At 35.4% G+C, this 15,385-nt stretch overlaps 1 protein-coding gene across 1 annotated transcript; it reads right to left on the bottom strand.

The window, feature by feature from the left end:
- Positions 1–1,329: 1,329 nt before the first annotated feature.
- LOC143470922 (uncharacterized) lies at positions 1,330–4,393 on the bottom strand. The gene is made up of 2 exons (XM_076969214.1): positions 1,642–4,393; positions 1,330–1,360 (listed from the first exon to the last, which is right to left on the bottom strand). Exon 1 carries the CDS (start codon positions 4,312–4,314, stop codon positions 2,851–2,853), a length of 1,464 nt encoding a protein of 487 aa, XP_076825329.1. The 5' UTR covers positions 4,315–4,393; the 3' UTR covers positions 1,330–1,360; positions 1,642–2,850.
- Between the last annotated feature and the right edge of the window lie 10,992 nt (positions 4,394–15,385).

The following is a 15,385-nucleotide window of genomic DNA, read 5'->3' as shown; positions in this document are numbered from 1 at the left end:
ATAACCCCTCAGTAACAAAATATAATCAACATAATATATCTTATATTAACACACACTCGACTTGACTTGAACTCAAATGAATGAAGATTGAATCAGTGCATCAAAACAGAGATTGAACACGGCCCGAAGAGTGAGCCAAGAGAGCGAAAAATTCCAAACTTGCTTGTTTATACTCAATGAGTTATTACGTAATTTTACTATTTTTTTTCTCTAAATTCCTTCCGTTGTCATGATTGGCTAATAACCAAGCTATAGTGACACAGTTCATTGCGCTGTACACTGTTGGCCACTTGATGTTGCCAGAGCGCAATTTTGTCAACATATGACGCTTAGTGAATCAGCGCTCGCAACAGCAAACCCATTTTTTACGATTGCCTAAAACCAAATTTTCAGAATTTTTTCAAATTATCATGAAAAATCTTTCCTTAAGCACGCCCCAGAACATGGCCAAAGGAATGACATTTTACTGCAGATAAACAGTCAACAAAGTTATCTAAATTGAGCAAACGCTGATCAGTTCTCATTCTGGTTTCAATAAGAGCTTTTATCGGCATCTTTACAAAAATACGTCGGAATCTGTTGACGTTAAAGCTTCTGTAACGGGACATGCAAAAATTGTTACTCACGTTTCAATCACTCAGTTGCAGTTTTATTCATTTCTGCAAACACACACACAAAAATTTTAGGTAAATTATAAATTACAAAAACCGAATATTTCAATGTTTTTAAAATTTTCAAGAACACATTAAAAATATTCAAGCCATGATATTTATGCAACGAAAAGATCAGAAACAGTTAACGCCCGAAAAATGTAAACTCGTCAAATCTTCATTCCGGTGTTTTCGTAGGATCCGCGACTAAAAATCTCATAAAATATCCCTGCGAAAGATTCTTTTCCAGTTGTGAGGTACAGCCAGTTGAGAATGCAAACAATCTTATTTTTACCAAGCTTCTTCATTACGAACTTCATTACATGATATAGCCTACCAACCTCAGGTCATAGTCTTCATTGCTTGCGCTGAATTTTCGGCCGTCTGTGAAGCAATGAAGTCATTTAAAACTATAAGACCTTTGTATTGGGGTGAACAGTCTGTTATTACTTGTACTTCCAGAGTATTTTCCGCTTCTTTTTCAAATAGCGAGGAAAGGAACTTTAAGAATCCAAAACAAGTTCTGTGAAATCGAAAATCAATAACAGTTGATAAAGTCAATTACACGTACGCACTTTAAGCATTTGAGACTTCTATTTCATCTGGCTTACGCTTATTTCGTGTAGGCCATGTCACACTCAGCATTTTCCCAGTCAATAATAAATTCCTGTCTTGGTCAGGCTGTTACGGTTGGTGGCGCAGGTTTAAATCTAAAGACAAAAGTTTTTTTAAATCTATAATTTACTATAAGTAAAATGGCATAAATTAGTAAAGATGGTTTAAAACGAAACAGGTTAATCAAATCGTTCACAAACTGCTCTGTTACTAATTACAATACAGCAGCACTTAAATAAAATTGCTCCTTAACTGCAAAGTTCTCGACAAAATAACGACCCAACAACCGGCAAAAAATCTAAATCAACGCAGTGTGTAATTTGTTTATTTCAAAAATTTCTTACATATGGAAATTGTAAAGTTATTAGGAACATACCATAAAACCAAGGCTCCAGCAACCGTTTGTTTCTTTTTTCCTTAACATGGTTTGCAAGTTTGAGATGACAGCATAATCAAGTTGTTGCCCGACTCCAACCTCTACAACTTCAAGTCCCAGAGACCGAAGAACATCAACTTATACGACGTGAAGGACTGGAAAATGGATTCTCAAGTCCAAATTAACATTGAGCCAAATTAACATTTGAATTACCCTAGATGATAACTTCAAAATGCATCTTAGACTTTATGTGTGAAAACAATCACTGGACAATAAAGCTGCATAGCAACAAACAAAAAATCACAAGAGTCAACTTTACAGTAAAGATGTGTTTGAAGCAAGCTAGGGAACAATATAGAGCTCTTCAAACTTGTAATGAAAACATGCTTTCATATGAAAACGAGCGACCTGCTGTGGCATCTTGAATAGAACAATCAGCAATCAGCAGAAGTACCAAAATTCGAACTGTTGAGCTTCGGAGTATCATGAAAACATTTTTTGTAAATGATGAATGAAGAGTAAGAAATATCTTCAACGCTTTAGCTATAGTCAAGTCAGGACGTATGGCAGTAGCAATATGGGGAATAAAGAGCTGCAAGTGCCAGCGCTTGAAATGCTTTGAAAAGCAACATTCAGAATAGAACGTTGTAGAAAATAAGGAAATATTTGGTAAACATAAATACTTATGCATGCATGCACGAGATAGATATGGCAATGTCTCAATGAGTAGCACCTAAGTCTTAATTTTCTAAGCTTAAATAAACCTATAATATCATAAGAGCTTCTTTCTGTTTTAATGCTCTAAAATTAATGCTGAATTTCATAGCAAAAATTTCGAATGTGAATTAGCTTAGAATGCTAAACAATACAAAAATTTTTGTTGTGGCTTTCGAGACGAAAGTTACATGAAAAAGCACAAAAGTTTTGTAAAAAATTCAAATTTATCTATCTAACAACAACAGGTTAGCCATATGCGTAGAATAATTTTGGTACAATAAAGCATTCTTATCTAAAATGTAAAAAAGGTTACTACGAAAAAAAGTATTAGGTTTAGTGTACATTAAGCTGGTCTAAGTTAAACGTAAGCAGATATTAAGAAAGGTACATATACAATTAAAATTCTATTTTGTAAAAAAGGTTTTTTAAATTTGCACGTGATACAAGTACATTTTCAAAAATTTCAGATAAAATATTTATTTAGCAAAGTACCTAAAACAAAACCCAACAAAAAACATTTAGGCAGAAATTAAAAAATTTGTTTGAAACTGTTGGTTGCATTTGCAATATTATTTCCGAGGCTTGTTGATATGTCTTCAATGCTTTTTTATATTCGTTGAGATTAAACAAACAGACACTGATTTGATTGAGACAGGAAGCTACATCATCATCAGTGCTTTCATCTGTTGAAATTCGTTTTCGTATTTCGAGTGAGTTTTCAAACATTTCCAGAGCTTCTTTGTACTTTTTCATGTTTCTTAAGGAATAACCAGCATTACGCAAATAAGCAGCAATATCAGTATCGATGTTTACATCTGGTGATATCCGCTTTCTTATATCCAATGCTTGTTGAAGTTTCTCCAAAGCTTTCTCATGTTCTTCGTCGTTATCCAAACATATTCCGATTTGATTGAGACAGGAAGCTACATCGTCATCAGTGCTTTCATCTGTTGAAATTCGTTTTCGTATTTCGAGTGAGTTTTCAAACATTTCCAGAGCTTCTTTGTACTTTTTCATATTTCTTAAGCAAATACCAGCATTACGCAAATAAGCAGCAATATCAGTATCGATGTTTACATCTGGTGATATCCGCTTTCTTATATCCAATGCTTGTTGAAGTTTCTCCAAAGCTTTCTCATGTTCTTCGTCGTTATCCAAACATATTCCGATTTGATTGAGACAGGAAGCTACATCATCATCAGTGCTTTCATCTGTTGAAATTCGTTTTCGTATTTCGAGTGAGTTTTCAAACATTTCCAGAGCTTCTTTGTACTTTTTCATGTTTCTTAAGCAAATACCAGCATTACGCGAATAAGCAGCAATATCAGTATCGATGTTTATATCTGGTGATATTCGTTTTCTTATATCCAATGCTTGTTGATATTTCTCCAAAGCTTTTTCATGTTCTTTGTCGTTATCCAAACACATTCCGATTTGATTAAGACAGGAAGCTACGTCGTCATCAGTGCTTTCATATGTTGAAGTTCGTTTTCGTATTTCGAGTTCCTTTTCAAACATTTCCAAAGCCTCTTTGAACTTTTTTATGTTTCTTAAGCAATCACCAGCGTTATACAAATAATCAGCAATAACAGTATCGATGTGTACATCTGGTGATATTCGCTTTTTTATATCCAATGCTTGTTGATATTTCTCCAAAGCTTTCTCGTGATCTTTGGCGTTATCCAAACAAATTCCAATTTGATTGAGACAGGAAGCTACATCGTCATCAGTGCTTTCATCTGTTAAAATTCGTTTTTGTATTTCGAGTGAGTTTTCAAACATTTCGAGAGCTTCTTTGTACTTTTTCATGTTTCTTAAGCAAATACCAGCATTACGCAAATAAGCAGCAATATCAGTATCGATGTTTATATCTGGTGATATTCGCTTTCTTATATCCAATGCTTGTTGATATTTCTCCAAAGCTTTTTCATGTTTCTTGTCGTCATGCAAACACATTCCGATTTGATTGAGACAGGAAGCTACGTCATCATCAGTGTTTTCATCTGTTGAAATTCGTTTTCGTGTATGGAGTGAGTTTTCAAACATTTCCAGAGCTTCTTTGTACTTTTTCATCTTTCTTAAGCAATCACCAGCGTTACGCAAATAAGCAGCAATATCAGTATCGATGTTTACATCTGGTGATATCCGCTTTCTTATATCCAATGCTTGTTGAAGTTTCTCCAAAGCTTTCTCATGTTCTTTGTCGTTATTCAAACACATTCCGATTTGATTGAGACAGGAAGCTACATCATCATCAGTGCTTTCATCTGTTGAAATTCGTTTTCGTATTTCGAGTGAGTTTTCAAACATTTCCAGAGCTTCTTTGTATTTTTTCATATGTCTTAAGCAAATACCAGCATTAAGCAAATAAGCAGCAATATCAGTATCGATGTTTACATCTGGTGATATTCGCTTTCTTATATCCAATGCTTGTTGAAGTTTCTCCAAAGCTTTCTCATGTTCTTCGTCGTTATCCAAACATATTCCGATTTGATTGAGACAGGAAGCTACATCACCATCAGTGCTTTCATCTGTTGAAATTCGTTTTCGTATTTCGAGTGAGTTTTCAAACATTTCCAAAGCTTCCTTGAATTTTTTCATGTTTCTTAAGGAAGCACCAGCGTTATTTAAATATTCAGCAATATCAGTATCGATGTTTACATCTGGTGATATTCGTTTTCTTATATCCAATGCTTGTTGATATTTCTCCAAAGCTTTTTCATGTTCTTTGTCGTTATCCAAACACATTCCGATTTGATTAAGACAGGAAGCTACGTCGTCATCAGTGCTTTCATATGTTGAAGTTCGTTTTCGTATTTCGAGTTCCTTTTCAAACATTTCCAAAGCCTCTTTGAACTTTTTTATGTTTCTTAAGCAATCACCAGCGTTATACAAATAATCAGCAATAACAGTATCGATGTGTACATCTGGTGATATTCGCTTTTTTATATCCAATGCTTGTTGATATTTCTCCAAAGCTTTCTCGTGATCTTTGGCGTTATCCAAACAAATTCCAATTTGATTGAGACAGGAAGCTACATCGTCATCAGTGCTTTCATCTGTTAAAATTCGTTTTTGTATTTCGAGTGAGTTTTCAAACATTTCGAGAGCTTCTTTGTACTTTTTCATGTTTCTTAAGCAAATACCAGCATTACGCAAATAAGCAGCAATATCAGTATCGATGTTTATATCTGGTGATATTCGCTTTCTTATATCCAATGCTTGTTGATATTTCTCCAAAGCTTTTTCATGTTCTTTGTCGTTATCCAAACACATTCCGATTTGATTGAGACAGAAAGCGACTCTGGTATCAGTGCTTTCATCTGTTGAAATTTGTTTGTGTATTTCAAGTGAGTTTTCAAACATTTCCAGAGCTTCTTTGTACTTCTTCATGTTTCTTAAGCAAATACCAGCGTTAACCAAATAAGCAGCAATATCAGTATCGGTGTTTACATCTGTTGATATTCGCTTTCTTATATCCAATGCTTGTTGATATTTCTCCAAAGCTTTTTCATGTTCTTTGTCGTTATCCAAACACATTCCGATTTGATTGAGACAAGAAGCTACGTCGTCATCAATGTTTTCATCTGTTGAAACTCGTTTTCGTATTTCGAGTGAGTTTTGAAACATTTCCAGAGCTTTTTTGTACATTTCCATTTTTATTAAGCAATCACCAGCGTTAAGCAAATAAGCAGCAATACCAGTATCGATGTTTACATCTGGTGATATTCGCTTTCTTATATCCAATGCTTGTTGATATTTCTCCAAAGCTTTTTCATGTTCTTTGTCGTTATCCAAACACATTCCGATTTGATTGAGACAGCAAGCTACATCGTCATCAGTGCTTTCATCTGTTGAAATTCGTTTTCGTATTTCGAGTTCCTTTTCAAACATTTCCAGAGCTTCTTTGTACATTTCCATTTTTCTTAAGCAAATACCAGCGTTATACAAATAAGCAGCAATATCAGTATCGATGTTTACATCTGGTGATGTTTGCTTTCTTATATCCAATGCTTGTTGATGTTCTTCCAAAGCTTTCTCGTATTCTCCGAGGTACGCCAAACACAGTCCAATTTGGTTGATGTAAAGAGCTGTAGGAGCATTAGTGCTGTTGTCTGTTGTGCTTTTAAAAAGTGTAATAGATTCTTGGTGCTTTTTCATATTTTTGCAGGAAATGCTCAGATTTTTCAGTTCCAGTATTATAGATTTATGCAACAAAACATTTGGAATTTGATTTTTTTTAATCTCTAATCCACTTTTGATATAGACCAAAGCTGTATAATTGTCTAATTTTTCGCTACTCATATCAAAAACAATACTCTTTTTCTTAATTTTCCTTCCAGTTGTTTGACGTAGTTTTTCTTGATTTTGCATTTGTTTGTTTTTAAAAAAAACTTTATTTGACAATAGTTGCATGTGAATATCTGTTTTGGCAGTTGAGTGATGAAGAGCTTCAGCAGACTGGCCAATGCTTTGCAAACATTTAGCAGTCATACCATGTAATTCAGCTATTATTTGATTTCCACGTGAAGCAAAACTAATTTGTTTTCCATTTTCCAGTCCTTGCCTGTAGTATTTCAAAGCAAAAGTGTAGTTTTGCTGAGCGTAAAACGCATTTCCCTGGTAAATGCAATACTTGATTTTGGTTTTACTAATTCCTGTTGAGTTAAAATTTCCCAAGATTGCTAGGCATCTGTCAAACATTTTAATTGCTTGATCAACTTCTCCGAGGCTTATATGGTCTAAGGCTATACTTGAATACAAAAGTGCAAGGTCTTCTTCCTTGTTTGAGTTGTTGTTTAATTTCTCCAAAATATTTATGGAAATTATTTTCATATCAATAGATCCTTTTTGCCTATTCAAACCTGACAAGCAAGTTGCTTTTAAACTGTAGCTTCTGGCAATGTCTCTGTCACAACTATTATCTTGAGTTATAAGTTTTCTGATTATTAACTCTCGTGTGCTTTGCACAAGAGCTTGGTAGAATTTTTTTTGTTTTGTCAAACACATTCCAACAATATGCAATACATCGGCAATGGTTTTTCGACAATGATTATAATGACTTTCTCGGAAATCAATGTCAGGTATGGACAAGTTGTGATCAATTGCCTTTAAACCATAGAGTTGCTTTTGTAGTTTGAAGTACTCTAAACCAGAAATCACTTTTCCCTCTTCACTAGCAAAATGGGTTGCATTGATTCCCTTGTTTATATTTTGAAGAAGTAACTTGGCTGAATTCAAAGCCATTTCATGATTATCAAGGTAGCAGTTCAACTTTACATGCAGTAATTGAGGATAGTCATAAAATCTATTAACAGAGAGCCCAAAGTGTTTTGCCACATAGTACTGTAAAAAGTAAGCAATGAGAAAATAATCAACTAAACATTTGTCACCAACTGTTTCAGCAAGATCTCCAACTTCATCTTCAATTACCGTTTCATTGTCAATCCAGTCATTTTGGCTTTGATCTTTCATGTAAAGTTTCAGCCTGACCTCACAAGCTATAGCCACTGCGTATAGCAGCTTGTGGGAAAAACTATCTTTTATCAGTCCACGGTTTCTTACTTCCTTAATGATCTTAAAAGAAGAGCCTCGAATATTATTTTCTCTTCCCAAAGCTGAAATAAAAATGGTTGTACTTCTGTAAAGAATCGATTTCATGTTTATTTCAGCACCTTCCGATAAATAATGGAAATTGGAATTGGTTGCAAACTTATCAAGGTCCTCATTTACCTGTTTATATATTTGTTTGCGTAAATCTTCTTCTTGCGCTTTATATTCCAAAAGTTTATCTAAACGACTTTCAAAGTCGTCATAAACATCTCTGCAACCTGATACATAACAAACATTAGACAAAATCTCGGCCAAATGATAACCGTTTTTTTTATCCTCATTACTTTCTAGATAAGCCAACATCAAGCTTACAGGTTTGATTAATTCTGTAGTAAATGGTTTTGCCTCCGTTTTGCGTTGTCTGCCCAAAGGAGATTTGCATGCTTGTGGCATCAAGCCGTCAAACGATATACCACGAGTGGTATACGCATCAAAAAACCAATCTCCTCCTTTAATAATAAAGTTGTTTAGACTTGGAATTGCTACACTAGGCAATATTGTTTCCCCAAGGCTGATCAGTACTAATTGAAAGATCACTGCAAACCAACGAAAATACTCCAAGATTTCTTCATAATCTTTTCTGTCTTGTGCACCTTCCTCTAAGACAATAATATTTTCAAAATCTGAATAAGGAGTAATTTCATTGCGAGAAAGAGATCCCATTCCAGACAGTGTGTATTTGCAGGGAACCTTACCAAGTACGTCTAAGCAGCATCGATCCACATTTCTCATAATTGTTCTGTAGCTATCTGTTGTTTTCTCTTGTATCATCATTATTTTCGAAATCTTTTCCTTCTCTAATCGAAGGAGCTCGTCCCCTTCTGCATTGTCAGGAATAATTCTCAGTAAAAAAAGTTCATTATCAACCCATTCTCTCATTTCATTAACTTCCGTTTTTACTCGTTCTGTAACCATATCAAGATGGTTGTTATTTTTTGTTTGTGCATTAGCTTGTCGAAGAACATATAAATAAAGCTCCTGAATATCGTTTTGAACTGTTTTTGCATTGTCAGGTTTTCGAACTAGTGCTGCATTCATTAGAGCAGCACTTTGTATGAGAAATATTTTGTCTGGCTCAATGTTGTACCGTCTTTTGTAAAGAAGACCTAACTTGTGAAAAATCACAGCACATTCCTTTGGATTTTTTTCAATCCCGTTTGGATAACACAACTCATTTCGAAGTATTTTTGCAAGTTCATCCTCCTCTGCGTTTAAATCCTCCATTGTAATTTATCATACAGATTTAAAAACCATTTAAAAATCCAGCGATTGCTCTGTCTCAAAAAAGTAAAAAAATTGAACATATACACAAAATTTGCCAAATTTTCCAAGGTTTTTGAAAACTTTCAAAAGCTTAGTCACAGTTGTAAAAGTTAGCCAGATCGCTGTGGCCGTATAGATTATTATGTCTGAACGCCGTTCTGGTAAAGAATTTGATAGAAAAATAATTTACAACAGCAGTAAAACAACCCATTTTCCTGGATACATATTTACATGAAGAAACGTGGTGATCTTGAGTAAATGTAAAACTCAAAACACAATAGAAAGTCTGGGCAAGTTACTTTTCAACCGTGGTACTGCATGGCTGGTAATAAACTATACTTCGGACCGTTATAGCACCTATTCCATAAAGTTTTGGGTGCATGCTTTTCTGCGATCAGTTTCGTTGTGCTTTGTAGGTCAAACATTAGCGGAAAGTTTACATACTCCTGAAATATTTACAGACCAATTGTGGAACAAACGATTGTGTTTAAAAGTGAAATCATGTTTGTTTGTTTTTGTGTGCGGTCCAGGTCTATAGTTCCGGTAAGAAAGTTAACCCTATTTACACTAGGCTTGGCTTCTCCCGCACACAGTCACAAAGTCACAGTACGTTTTATTGTTTATTTTGTTCTGCTGACGCAAGCTTGCTGTCAAAAGTTTAATGATCAGAAACAATATATTTATATGACGTGTTGCAATCGTGTCGATTTGTAATTGGTTATGGCATAATATGAAGTATGTGCGTCGTATCGGCTGAACAGGATGATGAGATGAAAAATATACTTTTGGTTTGGGGCAGAGACACGTGATTTGCCGTTAGTTTTGGAAACTATCTTCAAATAAACTATATTTGGGAGAATAAAAATTGAACTTTTATGAATGTTGTGCTTGCTAGAAGAAACAATTAGCGATAGCGGCTTTAGATAGATTCAATACATTAATATCCATTAGAATATTAATATCCATTAGTATCCGTCATCGCTATTGTAGCCTACAGCTTCCTCGGCAGGGTTAGGTTAGGTTAAGATTAAAAAAGGGAAACCAGGAAAGTCAAATTCTTCTACTTCCACCACAGGGTGAATAACGATGCAGTCATTAAAAAGTATATCGTCTAAAACGGCAACCGGAATTCCAATCCTGTCGACCGGCAGCCAACAATGGAGGAAAGCTGGAAAACAATGTGGAGATTCAAACTTGTATCGTCTGCCAACAACGCAGCAAACGAGTCCTATGAGCTGGATTGAAAACTGTTCGTGTTTTATGCCCGAAGGTAAAAAAGTAAAAAGTGGCTGTTGAAATATCTTCCTACCAGGTAACAAAGACAATGTAAACGGGACGGGCTGCCTAAAAGGACGGCCTCCGAAGCAAATTACTTATCCAATCGCTAAGCCCGCAAAGAGGGTTCACCGCCTCGTAGCCTTAAAACAAACTCGGTGTCTCTTCGAGACGGGCCGCGGTAACTGGATTCCAATTTACACTTGGCCAATTACGTGTCACAAACAACGGGCCATAGGTCCACTACCACCAATTAAGCCAAAAACGGGAATAGCCTGTCAACTACACCGGGATGAAAATTCCGATTATCTTCCAATTCAGTCAGTCCTAGTTAAAGCAAACTGCAATGCCAACAAAGCAAGGGTTGATATCTAACCAAATTCGCTTTGACAAACCTACCAAAACAGGAATTGATTGCGTCCACAGCAGGGTTCAGGACGGAAATGGTGGAAACCTAAATTGTGCTACTCGGTAGGCTAAGAGTATATTTACTGCCAACTAGGCAAACCAAAAAACCCGAAATCGATTGCCTCCAAGGAAACGTTTAGCACCAAAGAACTAGATTCTACTCTGCCTCCACGGCAGGGTGCAGGAATTAATGGTACAGCAAAAAATCCCCTGCTGCAAGACGACGACGTGGAATCCTACGAATCTCCTTTGACAAACACGGTCGTGTTACACGTTCTTACACGTCCTATATTGTACTCGCTGTGCTGTGTGGATCATCGCGCCAAAAGACTTCAGCAGTGCGTATTAGAAGCGAAAAGACGATCAAAAACAAACACATAAATCAGGATAAAAACGCAAGAAAGGTGCAAACAAAGCCACAAAATGAAGCAACCGGACGGCACGCCTATAGCCCACAAAACATTTGGTTCGTGGGGAAAGAAAAAGTATGGCCCCTTGCTAAACATGCTATTGTAAAAAAAATTTCAGTCATGGAAGTGTGCAGGCGGTTTTCGATTAATTTTAATAAATGACATTTTCCATTGCATACCAAATAAATACGCAATGTAAATTAATCACTTGGAAAACTTATAAAGCACAAACAAATAAGACAAAAATAAAAATAAAATATACAAAATTTTAACTTTCATACCCTTTTTACATTAAACCATACAGTATTTTTTGCACATTTGTGGCAACAAGCAGCTGACGAAAAAAGTGGTAACTTCCCGAGCCCCTTGGGTTACCTTCTAAACCCGGCCCAGAAATTTGCCACATTGTGGTTAATGTGGTCTGACTGCAAGTTTGCGGGCCACTTCTAACATGCCGAGTAAGCTTGCTTGGCCCACAAACGTTTGTCTGAATCGCAACTTTGCATGACGTCACAAAATATGCATAACAATAAGTCCCAATAAAGTATGAACGTGATTTGATTTCGGATTCATGTTAAACCTAATAGTAAGCGAACTCCGAATATGACGACATAAATTGACACTTGCAATCCTAGATCGTTAGCTCAACCGAGGTTTCGTGACAAAAAGTACGTTAGTCAAACCAAAGTTTCACAAATACAACATTTCGATTTAAGCTGAATTATTTCAACAGGTGGAACATTCTGTATATTTTACTTTACCGTGACGTTTTAATTGCAATGGATTTGCACTAATTCGACTGAGCTAAATGAGCAAGAATGCGCATGATTTAATACTAACAGAAGATTTTATTAACCGTAAAATCATGGTCAGAGACTTTACCAAGGATATATATAACAGTTTCTACCGTACGTGAAGTATAACTCCCGTCGTAGTCATAAAATATTTTGTTATTGGATAGGAATGCACCGGTTCTGTTGGTTAAAAGTGAGATCCTATAAAGATGTTTTACATGATGAGGTAAGTGTAATGCTTAGCAAGAAAATCGCAAACTAGACTCAATTGGTGGTCGACCTTAAAAAAGTTGAACTATAGCTTCTGCAAGTGCATAAACAAAATTAAATTTAAAGAGACAAAAATATTTCTGGTTTTATTGTCAATTTCCGTTTGATTTTGTTTGCTCGCTTGAGTTTTTCAAAGCTGGCAAACTTTTGAATTCAGCGAACAAACTACATTCCAACGTCAAAGGGTTTCATAATACATTTGTTTGCGAATCCTATACGCTACGACTAGCAACAATGTTTGCTACATTTGTCAAAGCCAATTAAGCAAACATTATTAAACTGAAAATAGCAATAAAACCATTAAATGTTTTAACAGTGACAGTACCAGTGTTGGCTTGTGAGGCTTGTCCATTAAAAATATACTAACTACGACGGGAGTTCGACTTCACTTAGGATAGTTCTAAGCTGTTTTATATATCCAAGGAATGTTTGTTTGTTAACATAAATCATGCGCATTTTTGTTCATGCAGCTCAGAAAATGTAAAAACCATTTTCGACCTAATAAACTGGCAATATCACTGGTTGCAAATCAATGCTAAATATAAAGAACACTGTCGGTCGTATCATAAAGAGTTTTGAAGTTTCAATTAAATGCTGTTGCAAAAGCTTCCACATTCCAGTTATAACATCCTGCCTCTTCGGACATAAGTGCAAGTGGTAGTTTTACCACCATAATCCTTTACACATAACCTACATTTTCAAGGAAACGTTTTACCTCTGTTTAACTTTTACTGTCACTAGCTTATAGTACGTTTACTTTAAATGCAAATTTTGTTTGCGGCGGCTCATTATCCTAGAATTGCTGTAGGCCTACACGATAAATGTATACATGTACAATTTAAGTAGAACCTTGTATATATTAGATAGAACCTCTTCCAACCATAAGCTATCTATTTTAATCCTACTTTCACAATGCTTCTTTCTTGGTCTTCATAATGAGGTTGAGCTGTTGTTAAAAAAATAAGTCCCTAGCAAAGTTTTCAGTTACTTTTACAAAATACTTTTAAAAACTATAAGTTTAAAAATGCAATTTTTTTGAAAGCTTTGCAGTTAGCTTTCTTGCTATGATTATGTCAATTGAAGACGATGCACTTTTGACCTTTATCTGTGAATTCAGTTTTAAAACACATTTATACCTTACAGTAGAAAAACTCTATAGTATGTTCATATATTCATAGATAAATATTAAAGCTAATCGAAGAAAGCAGGTTTATTACATCACATTCTCATTTCCTTGTGGCATATTTGTATGGGATGACGTAAATGCTGTATATTCTGTATATTCAACATGCGATAACGGTCCTCAGCACCTAGATTAAGTAATAATCTACTGTTGCTATGGTTACAATGAGACCAAAAGCGTCGAACTTTTCTCAATTGTGTCTAATTAAAATCGGGATTCCTAAACCGCTTTTTCTGTGACAACCTAAACTTTTTTTGCCCTATTATCTTTATGTTTTCTACGTCACAAGAAGGAGAAACGATTTTTAGCAGGAGAAACAATTTCCTTCAACACTCGTACGTACAGTTTATGCATTTATAAAGCCACTGATATTCTATAGCTTAATCCATAGTAAAACTTTTAACCAATAGTAAATATAAGAATATACGGCTGTGATCAGCCAGGGTCCTTTACTTTCGTTCATGGGTTCGCGAAAGAAAACTTTCTTCTATGATGCGCAAATGCGCTGCTTATCAGCAAGTCAATGTTTTCTCGGTGAAATCTGATTTTTATGCCTTTGTATTCCAGTGCAAACACAAAGCAAGTTAGTAAGTCGTCACACATTGCGATTTTCTTCTATGAAATCAGAATGTCGGCCATAAATGTCACAATGGCCGTTAATTTTCTAACAATTACCAAACTACGAGAAAGTGTAGTTCACTTTTACCAAAACGGCTTCGTCGAGCCAAAAAGTTAAAAACGTCCGATCTAAAACAAATAATTAATTAATCTAATTTTCTTCATACCACGGATCACTTTATGAGCAAGCAATAAACCCTAGTTACACTGGTTACAAGAATGATTGCTATGTAACTCATTATACGATGAATAAACAATAAGTATAAAAAAGAAATAACATAAATTAACGTTCCTCAAAGTGTTTGCCAACCAGCCAAGTTATAATTCGCTACAACTTTAGTTGTGCGGTCGTAGTGGTTAATTGGTTGTTTGTTGATCTAACAATCTTATTCCCAAGTTGTTTGTCTGTGCACATTCACTAAACCGCTTGGATTATATAGTTGAGCATCACAGTACGTCGACCAAGCGGACAGTATTATTGTTGTTGTACTATTTGCTCATATCAAAACGAATACTGTTTTCAGAACACATTAAAAACAGATGCTTCAGTATCACTACAAAAGTCGACTCTGCTGACCACGGAAAGAGCGTGTTTGTGATAACAAACTCAGTGTTATAAACGGGCCTTATACCAATAACCGAATTTCATTCCGAACACAAAAGTTTAATTAAAACCCGAATTAAAACCGTAAGTTAATTTTACTGAATAAATCAAAGTCATCTTTTGAGGCCATTCTTTGACTGGCAATCTTTTCTAACTTGAGCTTTGTTCTTTGTGGGGGGGAGGCTTCTAATACGCCCCACGCATGCTCAATCGTGTCAAAAAATTGAAATTACGACGCAATAGGCCAGACTGTGAGTTTGAATTCGGGACCGAATCTAGTTCCATTCTCTGTTTCAAATTTAAGCTCAAAACCGGTCGGAACATGAACTGAAACCCGACCCGAAAAGCCCGGTCCAAGTTACAACTCTAAACAAGCTACGTGATTTGGATTTAATAGGAACAGAAAACGTATCACACAAGACCAACAAATAGCACAGTTTCATAGCAAACACACAAATATATATCATTAATATTATTATAATAATATCACATCTAAACGAAAATTCCGTAAGAATAAGGCCTAATTATGACAACTAGCGTATTATATCGCCCCTCGAGCTTTCAAAAAAAATGCTCACGGTAGATTCCT

The sequence above is a fragment of the Clavelina lepadiformis genome, chromosome 9, assembly GCF_947623445.1.
Source record: "Clavelina lepadiformis chromosome 9, kaClaLepa1.1, whole genome shotgun sequence".
NCBI lineage: Eukaryota > Metazoa > Chordata > Ascidiacea > Aplousobranchia > Clavelinidae > Clavelina > Clavelina lepadiformis.
Note: the sequence above shows the minus strand (reverse complement) of the source record. Positions and strands in the feature narration are given on the sequence as shown.